At 45.8% G+C, this 14,717-nt stretch overlaps 1 protein-coding gene across 1 annotated transcript in view; it reads left to right on the top strand.

Moving 5' to 3' along the window:
- The first annotated feature begins 6,736 nt into the window (after window positions 1-6,736).
- The window catches only part of HHIPL1 (HHIP like 1), a 28,886-nt gene continuing 20,905 nt past the window's right edge, over window positions 6,737-14,717 (top strand). The window contains exons 1-2 of the mRNA XM_067295684.1: window positions 6,737-7,033; window positions 12,979-13,625. Of these exons, the coding sequence (XP_067151785.1) occupies window positions 6,737-7,033; window positions 12,979-13,625 (944 nt within the window). The remainder of the gene's footprint in view (window positions 7,034-12,978; window positions 13,626-14,717) is intronic.

Here is a 14,717-nt window from a genome sequence, read left to right on the forward strand (position 1 = left end):
CTGTGCAGGGAGAGCAGGCTGTCACTGCCCAGACACCACCTGCACAGGGCATGTGGCACGTCGCTACCGGGAAAACACCCTCACTCCTGAGCTCCTCTCCCTGCTGCCGCAATGGCTGGAGGCTGCCAGCCCCCAGGACACCCAGCCGAAAACCCTGCAGGCCACGGGGGAGGCCAGGGAAGAGCCAAACGTGGAAACGACTTTAAACACATGTACTCCTATGGCAACAGATACTATTGTTCATGATTTAAACATTAAATTAATGTAGCCCTCAATTCACAGTTATTTCCAGCAGATCTTAGAAATCTCTGCAAACAAAAATTCTCTACAGCAACTGAGTTTGTGCTTGAGTCTTGGGCTGCGCTTGCAGCTGGGCCTTCTCTGCTTTCCCTGCTATGCTGCTGAACTGCTTGGTAAGTACCACGTCTATTCTACCATCCTGAGCTGTGTCAGACTGACTCATAAATCGTAGCTGATATAGAGAGAACACGACTTTTTGATTTTGTCAGAATAACTCTAGATGTCTGAAAAGGCTTTTTCTTTTAACTTAAGACCTAATCCTTTAGTTTAAAGATCCTAAGATTTAAGTCAATAAGAGTTTAGAAATGGCTTTGCAAAGGTCTAGCGGCACATATAGAAAGTAGGAATTTCAAGGATGCTGAAGGAAGTCAGACACTTAGCTCACACTGAGATCAATGAAAGGTAGGCACCTAACTCACTTGGGACTCTTTGTAAAAGGCTTTTCGTCATGAACTTCAGCCAGAGTTAAGCTATTAGAGAATTTAACAGTCTACAGTAATGTTGCTCCATCACAGGCTTTTTTTGCTGTGCAGAATAGCTGACAGGAAAGAAAGCAGTCTGAGTCTATGCAGAACTTCATTCGATTCTGCATTATTGCATCTAGATCAGGTTTCGTAGGAGACTGTGAACCTCTGACTGTGGAGGCACGCGGTCAAGCTCTGCAGTGCAGCTGCATGCTGTGGTGTGTCTCCAAACCAACGTTGCTGCCCTTGCTATCACTACGTGCTTGGTGATGTTCCACCGTGGCAGGTGGTGCTCTTGGGCCAAAGTCCTCCTCAGCATTGTGAAAGGAAATAAACACCTGCATTTCTTCCTGACTTTTCCCAGAGAAGATGAAAAAAGAGGCACAAAATCAGTGGATCATGATACCCTTGGCCTTCTTGAAATGCCATACTTCTCTAAATAAACTGAAGATCTGCCTATTCCCTTAGCAGAAAATGTTGTTCCTTGCCTATTTCATGAAGGCACCGTACGTGATTGGAAACCAGTGGCAGTGTGGTTGCTAGTACTGGGACAGTTATGCAAGGGACATAGCAATTTGGGTCAGGATTCTCCGGGGGTCCCAAGCTATAAATAATCTGCACTTGGGGGGTCCCTGTCCCCCCAGAAGAGAACGCAGTACATTGTCCACATGGACTTGGGTAACTTTTTTTTCCCCTCTTTTGCTCTTCTTCCTGAAAGATTGTTTGGTCCCCAGATGTCTGGGGATCTTTTTGTATTGAAAGCAAGTCTGAGGGCTTGGTAGAGCTGACACCATTGCGCACCTCATTGCTCAGTCGGAAAGGTTTCAGAAATACTGTATTCGCAATCCCTCTGTTTTCAGAACAGCAGCCATCCTCTCCTGCTGCAAGACTTTCCTATGCTGATTACTTTGGGGAAACATTTTTCAAGTTGCAGCTTGCTTTTTTGGCTATGCTTTCTATTTTCAGCTAGTAGAAAATATCTGAACAACCTGTTTGCAGCTCCTTGTCCTTCGGTAAGGATGGAGTAATGGCAGCATTGATCACTGCTAGCTTCGCTCTGCAAGAGTAATGTTTTTATTGCTTTTAATCAAAAAATCTTACTCTCTCTTGACTAGAGACAGGACCGAATGATCCTGGGGTGAAAGTGCGGATCCAGACTGCATCTTCCCTTTTTAGTATGGGCTCATTTCTACCATTAATCATCTTTTCTCATTGTGGAATATACATGTTCCTGTAAATGAGCTTTTTCACCTCTCACAGCAGACCAAACAAAGGGCTATTTTATTATTTGGATCACTTGTGATCCAAAATATGGAAAGGCTCATTTGTACAGTTCAGTGAGCAAGTCTTTTGGTCTGTTTTTTGTTACAGACAAATTATATGGTTATATGCAATATGCAACACAAAGCATTCAGATGTTACGTAAAATCAATACAACACTTTCTAAAAATAAACTTACATTTTAATGCCTTTGTTATTTCTCTTGTGCCCAAACAAGAGGAAAAGATCCATGCGCTATAGAATAAATAGCCATGATTTAAGTGTTGTTACTGATTGTCCCATTTCTTTTACTGCAGGGAAAATAGTCATTATTTTTTAATGTTTTCTTTATGTTCTGCTATTGTGTAAGCTGATAAGAAAAAAAAGTCCTTTCTGCAAATGCTACACATACGCTATCTTTAGGCCACTTGTGTGAGAATTTCTGTGGTTGCAAACGGTGAAGCAAAAGCACAAATTTGCTTTGTGTACACCTCGATATTTGCACCCTGCCTCCTGTGCTTAGGACGAGTGTCAGAACATTTAGCAGCATGCTGCCTACGCGGGAATCCCCGATGCCACGCACAAGGCTACAGTCGAGCTGTGCTGTTTTCCGCCGTATGCAGGGCCACCCTCGCATTTCGTACAAGCGTTTGCCTTGACATACGACGCAGAGCACAGCAACGCGCAGCACCGGGCATTGCTGAGGGGAACGGGGGGTTCAGAGCAACGGGACTAAGGGAGGTGAGGGCTTGCATGGTTCCAGCACCACAAGAAATTAGGTCTCCCATGTTGCAGCAGGACATTTCACCCTGCATCTGAGTCATTCCTGCATGTCCAGAGACAGCAGGATTTCTGCTTCTCGAATCCTCTGACAGCTTTCTTGGTATAGCACGTGATACTATCATCTGCGCTGGGCTGGCTCTTGGGGTTTTTTGCATTAAGCACTTCTTTAGCATTAAAATACGTCAGTAGACCCATTGCAATCAGCATGACTTCAGCTACTGCGCACGTTAAACACAGACTTGTGTTCCTTGATAAACTGGCTTAAATGAGAAGATGCCCGTTTGCTTTTGACTGTGTCATAAAATTATTCTTCTTGCATCTTTCCAAAGGCTCTATATATCTTTTCTACTGTTCATGTGGAATACTAAACGCTGTGCGAATGACTGGTCCCAATGCCAGCAGATCACTTTAAAACTGGCTACAATAGATTCTGTTCTCAGAAAGGAGAACTTTACCTTGCTCTCATTTAGTTGTGGGCATCTGTGTGTTTTAGGGTGTGTATGTTACGTACATGCATACATACATGGTTTTGGTGGTGTTTTCAAACAACAATCATTCTCACTATCTCCATAAATAAAGACCATGAACCTTTTAGAAAATAAATGAGTGACAGAAGGGCTTAGAGATCAGACACATAATGAGATGGCAAAGCCTAATTTTTCACAAAGAGTTATAGCTCTGTATTTAATTCCTGGCTCTTATCTTCTTCAGTGCTGGTGCTCCCATTTGGCTTGGCTACAAGCAGTTTGTCCTCTGGGTATTAAAGTTTACAGAATTAGACTCATCTCTGTTGACCTAAACCACAATTGAGGCCGGAGTTCCCAACATGGGGTCAAATGTTGGCCATTTCATCAAATATGATTTGATCACACTTCTAAGCAGTGTGCCCGCATTCTGTCTGTCCCATGAATGCTAACAAATTCTAAAACAAGCAGAAATAGTGAAAAAAACTGAATGCTGCACATTCAAGAGCTCAGTTTGAGAGCTATAAGGACTAGACTTTTGAGCTGCAGAACATATACAACTATCAGTTACATTAATTGTAATTGGATTTCAGGTTTGGTATCCCAAACTGAACAAGATTTTTTAAATGTAGGCTTTTTACGTCTTACTGTTGAGCTGTTTGCAAGCAAACACTGAATTTTCACAGCTGACTACTTGAATTTCATGCATCAATAGAAATGCTGATCTTGAAGATTCATGGAAGGCAACTGATAAAACTCCTGGGGACTTCAGTGACAATAGGAGCAATCTAATACCTTAAGAAAAAAATGATGTATTCAACAGCTGATATATAGCACAAAATGTTCAACTGATTGATTGATTCAGATGATTAAGCACAGGGACCAAATGTTCAAATGACCCAAATTAAAAATGAGTCATTTTAATAAGAAACCTCCTGAGTGGCACGTTCTCAAACTACCATGCAATCTTGGTGAATACTGCCTAAATCAAAAATCATCCCCATTCCATAATTGATTCACAGACAAGAGACCACAGGTTATTGCTGTCAGGTATCAACAAGGGTAACTTCTCAAATCTAGCACTTTAGGCCAAGGGCAGCACTTCCACTGCTGAGCTTAATCTCTAGTGATGGCTCAGCAGAGAATTCATGAAGAATAACAAAACAGTGATTAAAAATATCAGTAAACTACACCTTCAAAGATTGCCATGGGGGAGGTGAGCTTTAGCTATCCTTATTCTATAAATGGGAAAATTCAGGCAGAAAGCTATTAACCTGGGAATGATCTTACAGTGAGTCTCCAACAAGGCTGGGAATGAAAACCAGAGATGTGTCCTCCCATCTGCCACAGCAAAGATTCCTCAAATACGGCCCATGAGCTCCTACCTGTGGCCTGTGAAGCCTCAGAATACAGCTCGCAGTAAGATTTAAATATGGTCATCCTTGACAGAACTAGCTCATTACTGAGGTGGAGGCAGCTACAGGTTCCATTTTTTAGCAGTGCCTTGTAGACCCCAGCTTGAGGGGTCAGCAAAAAATTGCCCTGTACAAATGAACAAAGCACTGGGAATTCTGGCATTGGGATCTGTATTCTAAATGCACTGAGGGGACTCCCCTAAGGTATATTATGCTGTTTTGCAGTGAAGTATATTATGCCATTTTGCAGTGATGAACAAATAAAATCTAAAGTTCTTACAGTTCTTAAGCACATTGCTAAATATTCTCAAGCATTTCATTTTCACTTAATTTCCGAGATGGTGCATGGACGGTAAACTAATCAAGGGCTGTAATAGTAAATCAGGAGGCTATAAGGTAAATCTCATTATAACAGAATACGCTTGGTTACTGCGACCCATTCTTTGTACATTAAGCATTGTTACAATGTTAATTAACAATGTGTGCAGGGTTTTTTAATGGGATTTTTTAAAAATCATCACAAACACTGAAACAACAGCTGGTGTTAACCAGAGGAATTAACTGGGATGAATAGGAAGATGTATTTACATCAGCTGTTTTTACAAAAATATGGGATTGCATAACTGTGTACTTTTTTGTGCACGGCATGCAAAGCTTTCAGGGGCAGTGGATGAGATAATGATGTGTTTTCCAATGCACTTACCAAGGTCATCCATGAAAAACTGTTTTTAAATGATAAAAAATAAAAAAAAAAGAAAAGCTGGGTAGAGAATTCTGAAGTAAGATCATCAGGTATCCTTGTTGTCTGTACATATTCAAAGATTTTAGTGACCTTATGCACAGTTACATAAGCATATGGAGAGGAAAACAAACTCTTATTAAATGCTGTAACACATATGGTCTCCTGACAGGATGTTCCAAACCATGCAGTGATTTTACAGTCCATATGCACTGTACAGCAATTCTTTGGTCTCAGAACAGGAATCAAAAATAGCATATCAGCATGAACTCCACATTCTTTTTCTTTTATGGGCAGTCTCTGTGTTAAAATTAAAATACATACTACACTATGGCTAGCTGCCTTTAACAACAAAAAATGCCATGTACTTGGGACTTAATTGGTAATGTGATGTATGATGTGCTATGCAAAAAAAGGACCAACATTTGGAGTAAATATTTTTCCCAGTGGTATGCCATAAAGCAGTTTAATGTATGAAATGTTTCATCAACAATTTTATTTTCCTTGGGCAGGGAGTTTACCTGTACAGTACATATGAACACCATCCTGAATGGAAGGCTATCTTCAGAAAGAAGATGCCACCTGGGCTATCAGGAACGCCATGGTGTAAAGACTACATCACACCCTTCTTTTTCAAGGTCAAAGCTGGATCTAATCAGAATCTCTGTTTATAACGCCAAAGAGCATAGAAGCACTAGTCATACTGAATCTAAGCTTTTTTGCTTTTAAATATGTTTCTCAGTCACATAAACTCTTAAGCGTTATTATCTGTCATATTTTGGTCTTATACGGTATTCAGTGACAGAACTGATCCCAGCAGTCAGCACTTGAGGATTCAGTTTAAGGAACTTGCTTCCAGGATTACCTATTCCAGTCTTACATACTGTACTAGTGCCCGAGGTGCGCGCCTGGCAGGGTGTGCCCTGCTTGGAACCCAGCTGAACACCGCTTTTCAAAGCCGGCACCACAGTAAAAGACAGGTGTGCAGTTATTTGCTCTGGGAACAGCGCACAGTTCCGACTGCAGAGGCCTCAGCGCCCCAAAGCTGGGGCCTGGCCACCACCTCCGCTTTCATCCCAAGCTCCCCTACCGCCGCACGACTGTGTGAGCGGATGCATGTGCGCGCGAGCGCGCGCGCCCGGCCGCGCAGGGCGGGGGCCGGCGGCAGCTCCGCGTGCGCAGAAACCCCGCGGAGCAGCCGCGCGGCGCCGGCGGGGCAGCGCGGGGGCGCCCGGCGGCCGCGGCAGAGCAGCAGCCCGCGGCGCGGCGCGGCGCGATCCCCGCGGCCCCCGGCGGCTGCGCGGGGCGGCCATGCGGGCGGGGGCCGCGGCGGCGGCGGCGGCGGCGGGGCCCGGCGGGGCGCGGGCGGCGCTGTGGCTGCTGCTGGCGGTGCTGGCGCCGGCGCGGCCGCACCCGCAGTGCCTGGACTTCAAGCCGCCGTTCCGGCCGCCGCGGCCGCTCGCCTTCTGCGGGCGCTACGCGGCCTTCGGCTGCTGCGACCCGCAGCGCGACGGGGCGCTGCTGCAGCGCTTCTACCGCCTCAGCGCCCGCCTCGACGGGCCCACGTACGCCGCCTGCGCCGGACACCTGCAGGACCTGCTCTGCCAGGTGAGGCGCCCCGCCCGCGGTGCCTGCTGCTGCTGCTGCTGCTGCTGCTGCTGCGCGCACCGCCGCTGCGGAGCTGGCGGCGCGGGGGCTGCGGCCGCGCAGCGCCCGGGGCCCGGTACCGGGCGCTGCAGCCCACGCGCGGGTGCATGTGCCACGCAGGGCGCACCGGCCCGGGCGCAGGTGCTTTGGTGCAGCGCGCATCAGCCCACGCAGGGTACCTCAGCCCAGGCACGGGTGCCTGAGCCCAGGCACGGGCGCCTCCACCTACGCAGGGCACCTCAGCCCAGGCACGGGTGCCTCAGCCCAGGCACGGGCGCCTCCACCCACGCAGGGCACCTCCACCCACGCAGGGCACCTCAGCCCAGGCACGGGCACCTCAGCCCAGGCACGGGCGCCTCCACCTACGCAGGGCACCTCAGCCCAGGCACGGGCGCCTCAGCCCAGGCACAGGCATCTCCACCCACGCAGGGCACCTCAGGCCAGGCACGGGCGCCTCAGCCCAGGCACGGGCGCCTCCACCCACGCAGGGCACCTCAGCCCAGGCACGGGCGCCTCAGCCCAGGCACAGGCGCCTCCACCCACACAGGGCGCCTCAGCCCAGGCACAGGCGCCTCCACCCACGCAGGGCACCTCAGCCCAGGCACGGGCGCCTCAGCCCAGGCACGGGCGCCTCCACCCATGCAGGGCACCTCAGCCCAGGCATGGGTGCCTCCACCCATGCAGGGCGCCTCAGCCCGGGTGCAGGCACTTTAGCCCACGCAGGGCACCTCAGCCCAAGCACAGGTACTTCAGCCCCGGTATGGGTGCTTTTGCCCACTCTGGGTGCACTGGCCTAGGTACAGGTGCTTCACACAAGGGTGCATGAATCATGGCGTGGGTGCACTGGCTGTGGCATGGGCATCTCAGCACAGGTGTGGTTGCATCTGCCCACACAGGGGTGCATCAGCCCAGACCCAGGTGCATCAGCCCACTGATGGGTGCATCAGCGCAGGCACAGGTGCTTCAGCCAAGCATGAGTGTACCATGAACGCAGGGTGCGTTAGCCTAAGCACAGGTGCTTTGGACCACAGAGGGGTGCATCAGCCATGACATTAGTGCATCAGCCCAGATACGGGTGCATCAGCCCACATTGAGTGTGTAAACACGGTGTTAGTGCATGGGCCCAAGCAGTGATGTATCGGCCAACGTATGGGTGCGCCCGGCATTAGTGCATCGACCCTGACAAGTGCTCTGTGGCATGCTTGGGAGCGATTGGCCATCATCAGGCTCCTCACTGGACTTACTGGCCACTGGCAGGTGTCAAAGGAGTAATCAGGATATTGCTGTGCTTTAGTTTATGTGCAGCAGTACTCTGAGAAATGGCTCTGTGGGCAGATGCAATTTCTGGACTCTCCTCGCCCTCCCAGGGTCAGGCCTTTGGAGGTGATGAAGACACCCAGGAGGGGACCTGCCTACGTAAAATGTACTCCTTGTTGCACCCAACTCATGGGATCAGATGGTTTTTAGTAGTGGATTACAGCATCCTGAGACTCTTCTAATGTGCGCCAGGTGCTAACAGCCCTGAAGATGGGTGCGGAGTAGTGCCCGAGGGTGTAGCCTAGCAAGCTCGATGGCAGCCATCCTTCACAAGGAAAACTTCCACCCAGGGTTGGTGCTCTGTGACTAGATACACTAACAGGATGATCACAGTCTGCACAGAGCAAAGCATCTGACCCTGTGGTCAGGGTTGGCCTTGTATGTATGAAAATGCCCCTGAGACAGAGCAATGGCAGCTCTGCACTGTGCAAGTGTAAATCTTTAATTAATTCAGACAGAGGAGTCTAGTCTGCTGTGCTGAGGTGGGGTCAGAGTGGCTTTAGAGCAATCCTGCTCTTCATATTTTGCAGGGAAATCTTGTGTTACTGGAAGTGCAAAGAGAAGGACAACCCTTTTCCACAACAGCTGTTAGAGATTTGGCTTTTATTTTGTTCCACGTTGTACTGAAAGCAAAAACCTTTGAATAAGTTCCTGAAACAAATTGTATCCAAAAGACCATTTTTAGATAGGAAACAAGAAGTTAGCAGTGTCTGCTAAGCACTCGTTCTGCCTCTGCCAGTGATAAGTAAGTCTCCTGTGTATGTCAGAGAGCGGATGTTGAAAATTTCTTCAGAGGCAGTGAAATGTTTCAGCGTGGAAGAAATGATTCACTGAAATGTTCTAATGAGCTCTATGTATCATCAGCCCTTGACTACAAATGGTTTCACCTCTGGGCATGCAAGCACAAAATGGAAGTTTAGGCATTACAAACACCTCCAGAACACTCCTGCTTTCATTTATTCATTATATATAAAATTCATATCCTATACCTGCATTAATAAGTACTTTTCTGTGAATTATTCAATACCTACATCTCTTTTTGCTCATAGTTCATGATTTTTCTCCAATGTAATGAAATTATTTTGACAAGTGTCTCTTTTTGTACTTGTGGTGAGCATTCTTACATTTTCTTACACTGTGATTTGTTATGTGGTGCTACTTCTTTTGCTGCTGTGTGGCAGGATTTGTTCACTCTCTCCGAATCGTATTAGTTAGCTAGAGAGAAGTCTGCAAAACCGAAGTGTGCAGATAAGATTCTGAAGAAGGGACCAGCTCATTTGAGACTGAAGGTATTGGTTTTTATAGTCACTTCTTAGTTTAATTGGTAGATTTTTTTTATTAAGCGCTATGGATGTAGTCAGGGATGTTGTTAGTAGTGTTGTTCTTCTGGTTCCCTGGTCCTTCACTCTTCATCCTTTGACCCTCATGCCCTATTTTCATCTGTTGTCCCTGACATCTTTTTTTTTTTTTTTTTCCCTGTTTTCTTTACCCTGGCTGCCTTCCTAGAGGAGATTCATACAGTCAGGCCTAACCCTGAAAGGAGAAACTAATACAGACAGCGGCCGTAGAAGGTGGTATTTTATGAGAGCACGCCAAGTGGCTGCTTTCTGTGGTCCTTCCCCACCTCCCGCAGGGGTGTTGGAGGCCAGCCCTGCCTAGTCCTTTTGCTACCTATGGACTTGTTCACAGGTTTGTCTAATCCTTCTCCAGCCTGCTGATACCATCTGCCTGTGCAACCTCATTTGGCAGCAAATTCCAAAAGTTCGCCACCTCCCACAAGGGAGTACTTTATCTATTTTAAACAGATCTCCTGCTAATTTCACTAAGTGCCTCTTAGCTCTAGTATTTCAGGATTTGTGAATAATGGGTTTGCATTAACCTTATGCACCATCTTTGTGATTTTGCAAACCTCTCCCTCAGGTATGCCCCCTCCCAACCTCTTCTCTCCAAACCACAGAGACCCAGGCTTTCTATTCCCTCCTCGTGTGTGGACCGGGGTAGTGGAAGTCAACAGGGAACGTCAGGGATTACATTAAAGTCGGACGTTTTCCTGAGAAAGTGCATTGCTTCCTCCAGATTGATAGCAGAAGTAAATAAGCCATTGTGTGATGTGGGTGTTCGGCCGAATTCAGGCTGTTGCAGTTCCTCAGATAAATAGCTGTCTTTGAATTCCTGGAAAGGACAGACTAGATTTGGCTAACTTGTTTTAATTCTCATGAGGTATTTTCATACTGTGAGCTTGTTCCAGTCCTGCTAAAGTTACTGATCGTCTCTCTATTAGTGTTCTTGGTCTTTGTATTGTATCGTTATTTAAAGTTAATGAACAAACCACCATAGCATGTCATTTGGAAATAGGTATTTAGATCTATTAGGGATGCTGAGCTGTGACTGAGTGTAGGTTCTTGGCGTTTTGAGGGAATGTGACAAATAACACAATGTGAAGGGTGAAGGCAATATTTGATTCAAAAGCAGAGAAATTCAGGAGTAGGATTCAGGCTTCATCTTGTGTGGAATTAAAACTGGAAGATGTTCCAGATATGACTGTAAAAATACCATAGACACATGCTTGAATACAGTACTGGGCTGGTGATGGATGTCTGTGCATCACTGTCAGTATAGTGCCACTGTGAATATCCATATGCCGCCAGGAATGTGGTAGGAATTGAAGAAGTAGCCTACAACATTGTCTGCTATTCAAACGCACCTGAGGCTAGGGGTGAATAATCCACAGGGGCACAGGAATTGGGGAATCTTACCTCTGTGCTATTTGAGACATGCTGCCAGAGAACCAGATACATCATGGTACACCAACGGGGTGCTCTTTCTCTCTCCGAACATGGAAAATCCCGTGCACAGACTGACCTCTGATACAGTCCTCTCTTCAAATTCTCTTGCTGTCTTGTTTAAATTTGTTTTTTAAAGCCAAAATTTTCAACCACAACAAAAGAATCGGCAAATATTCCAGCTCTTTTCTGTCCCTGGCGCACCTCAGTGTTCATGTAACTGAGTTGAGTGCGGTTACCCAATCTGCGTATGTAATTTCAGTGTTTTGTGTCACAAGCAATCTCCTTTTTACCACATTAATTGCTGCTCATTTGAAGGCATAATAACCTTCATTTTGCAATGAATGGCTTGACATTACAGGAGGAAAGCTCATTGTACACTAATGATCTGTTATATGGCTGCTCAGTTTATTATGGTATGTAATGGAAAATAAAATAAAATTAAATATTGTGTGTACTTATCAGCTAATTTAAATACTTAAGCATCTTGGATATTATATCTTTTCAGCTGTTGAACAGTGGTGTAATCTGCATTAAGGAATAGCTCCCTGTAGTTTTCTTTTTTTTTTTTTTAACTAAGCTGGTTTTGCTTGGAAGAAATGCCATACAGGAATTAAAAAATGTAGAATTTATTCAGGAAGGATAGTTTCGCTTCCTGTCTTTCTTGCCTCTGTTATTTATCTACCCTATGAAAATAACTGAGCCTCCACTGACTCATATTACATTATTTGGAGAGTATTTTTAAGATTCTTGTCAGGAAGATGCATTACAACTGGAAAATATGGTACGTTTATTGCAAGAAAATGCCCTTGCAGGAGAACTGAGTCAGCTTGGTCAGATTTTAACTTGCAGACAGTTTGATTGGATTGCAGTGGCCTTTTATAGAAAAGAAAATGTTTGTAAGAATATTCTTACTAGAGGTACACTGAATTACGTAAACTTGCTTCAGTCCTCGGGCAGGATTTTGGGGGCCGCACCTTCAGTGAGCTATGGGTTACACTGCACTGCTCCCAGAGGACCCTCTCTGGACTCTGACCATTTTGCACTAGCTGTCTAAGATCCTGTATATAGTGCAATAAATCTGAGCATCCCCCACACAACTTGGTGACCAATGTGTGATCTTGAAATTCGCTCAACCTCTTCTACTCAGGTGCCCAAAGCGCCTGTGCTCCTGGGTTGGCAGCCAAGGCAGCCGGCCTGGGCAGGGAAGGAGCACGCAGGGCGAGCGTCCCGGCACGGGCATCCGTCCGTCTCGTCTCCTCCTCCGCTTCCTCGCCCCGCTGCTCCCCACCACCAGCACATCGCCCTTAGAGCGGTGCTGGTGGTGGCTTCGGCCATTTCCCCATCCATCCTCAGTCCAGAGATGCGGGACCTGAATCCTCTCGGTGTGATTGTAGCTGTACCGTTACTGCCTCGGTTTTGCCATGGTGCAGGGGTGACTCTGCTCTTTATCTGTGAGCAAGTAGAACATCCAGGAGGGAAAATTTTTTTTCCCCACTAAAGTCTAATAGAGCGATGGAGCGAGATGTGTGTCAGCATTGGTGCAATTTTCTTGAGTCAGGCTATGGTTTGAATAAATGAATACCCACATGTGGAAACCAGCTTTCACTGGGAATATTAAAGATCATTTCCATAAATACTGAGATAAACCCATTTTCTAGGATCTTTTCCTCTGTTAATATATTTTCAGAATAAACCGCAACATATGTTGTGATTAAGGTGAAATTTCTCCAATTAGAGTTGCTGTTCAGCTGTTTCAAATCTGTTCCAAAAAGCGGCCTGAGGTTTTTTCCTCTCTCCTTCTAGGAGTGCTCTCCGTATGCAGCTCACCTGTACGACGCTGAGGATCCCTCCACTCCCGTGCGGACGATCCCAGGGCTTTGCCCAGACTACTGCGTGCAAGTCTGGCAAAAATGCAGGTCCATTTTCCGCTATCTCTCTACGGACAAAGAGTTAATCGCCCTGGAGCACAACGTGGCCAAGTTCTGCCGCTATCTGTCCTTGGAGGACGCAGACTACTGCTTTCCTCACCTCCTGGCTAACGAGAATCTCAACCAAAACCTGGGGTTCGTGACCGCCGACGCGGAGGGCTGTCTCCAGCTCTGCCTGGTGGAGGTGGCCAACGGGCTGCGCAACCCTGTTGCGATGGTGCATGCAAACGACGGCACCCACCGCTTCTTCGTTGCCGAGCAGGTTGGCCTGGTGTGGACCTACCTCCCCGACCGATCGCGGCTCGAAAAGCCATTTCTGAACGTCAGTGAAGCCGTGCTCACCTCGCCTTGGGAAGGAGATGAGAGAGGTTTTCTAGGTATTGTCTTCCATCCTAAATTCAAATTTAATGGTAAAGTGTATGTCTACTATTCAGTTGAAGTTCGTTTTGAAGAGAGAATCCGAATCAGTGAGTTCAGAATTTCTCCTGATGACATGAATACTTTGGACCATGGTTCTGAAAGGTATTGTACACACGTTTATCTGACAAATGTATTTAAAGTCTCAGAGGACAGCTTGTGCATTTTTCAGGACTACTAACTACAATGAATGAGACTTACTTGGCTTAATATTGTGTTTATATTCTCATGCGTTAGCAAGTTAGTCCAAGTTCATGTCCACTGGAAGTGGTGCAAAATGCAGGGGAGAAAAAAAGGACAAAATGCACAGTTACATCATGACTGAAATTGTACATTTACAAAGATAGAATAGAAAATCAAAGCTCCATTCCCAGAGTAAGGGCTGATGCTCTGTATTACAGAGCATATTAAGATAGAGAATATGTGCGTCCTCTGTGGATGAACTGCGAGTGCTCAGGAATAAAACATGTAATTTCTCAATTCCAATGTGTCAGAAGCTTTAACTGAACTTTGCTTGAACATTATTTACAGTTAATATGTTTGTTTGTTTTCTGGATTTTTTTTTAATATTGTAATGAGAATGTTGATTACTGATTAAAAAAGACTTCTACAAAGCATTAGTCAAATTCATCCATAGCAAAAGATTTCCAAAACCAATATAAATGTACTGAGTGATACTACAGCAAAGATGGATTTGGCCCCACATTTTTTTTATCTGAATGACACCTCAGCCCGATGATATTACAAATTTAATATCAAATTAAATAAAATTCAAATCATTATGATATTATTGAGTGTATTTTGCCTGGAAAATTCATTTGTTTGATTCTTTGCATTTCATTTGATATAATCACACTGTTAGGGACAACTGGCTAATGCTCATAAGCTTAATGTATCTGCACTTATGAGGAAAAAAAAATATTTTCAATTCAGAATTTCTTCAATAGCCAGCTCTGAAAATATTCTTCCTATCTATTTCTGATCATCAAACATAAACTTCTTTCTCCCCATCCTTCCAGAGTCTTTCAATTATTGATGTGGAAGGGGTTTTCTTCTGATACTGCCTCATATAAGTCTGTGTCTATGTTTGGAATACATCTGCTTTCCTTAACCAGCTCTTCTCCAACAGTCCCCTACAAATCAAAGTTTTCTCCTTTATATCTTTCAATAACTGAAATGTTGGGGAGAAGGGCCATG

Source organism: Apteryx mantelli, chromosome 4, assembly GCF_036417845.1.
Source record: "Apteryx mantelli isolate bAptMan1 chromosome 4, bAptMan1.hap1, whole genome shotgun sequence".
NCBI lineage: Eukaryota > Metazoa > Chordata > Aves > Apterygiformes > Apterygidae > Apteryx > Apteryx mantelli.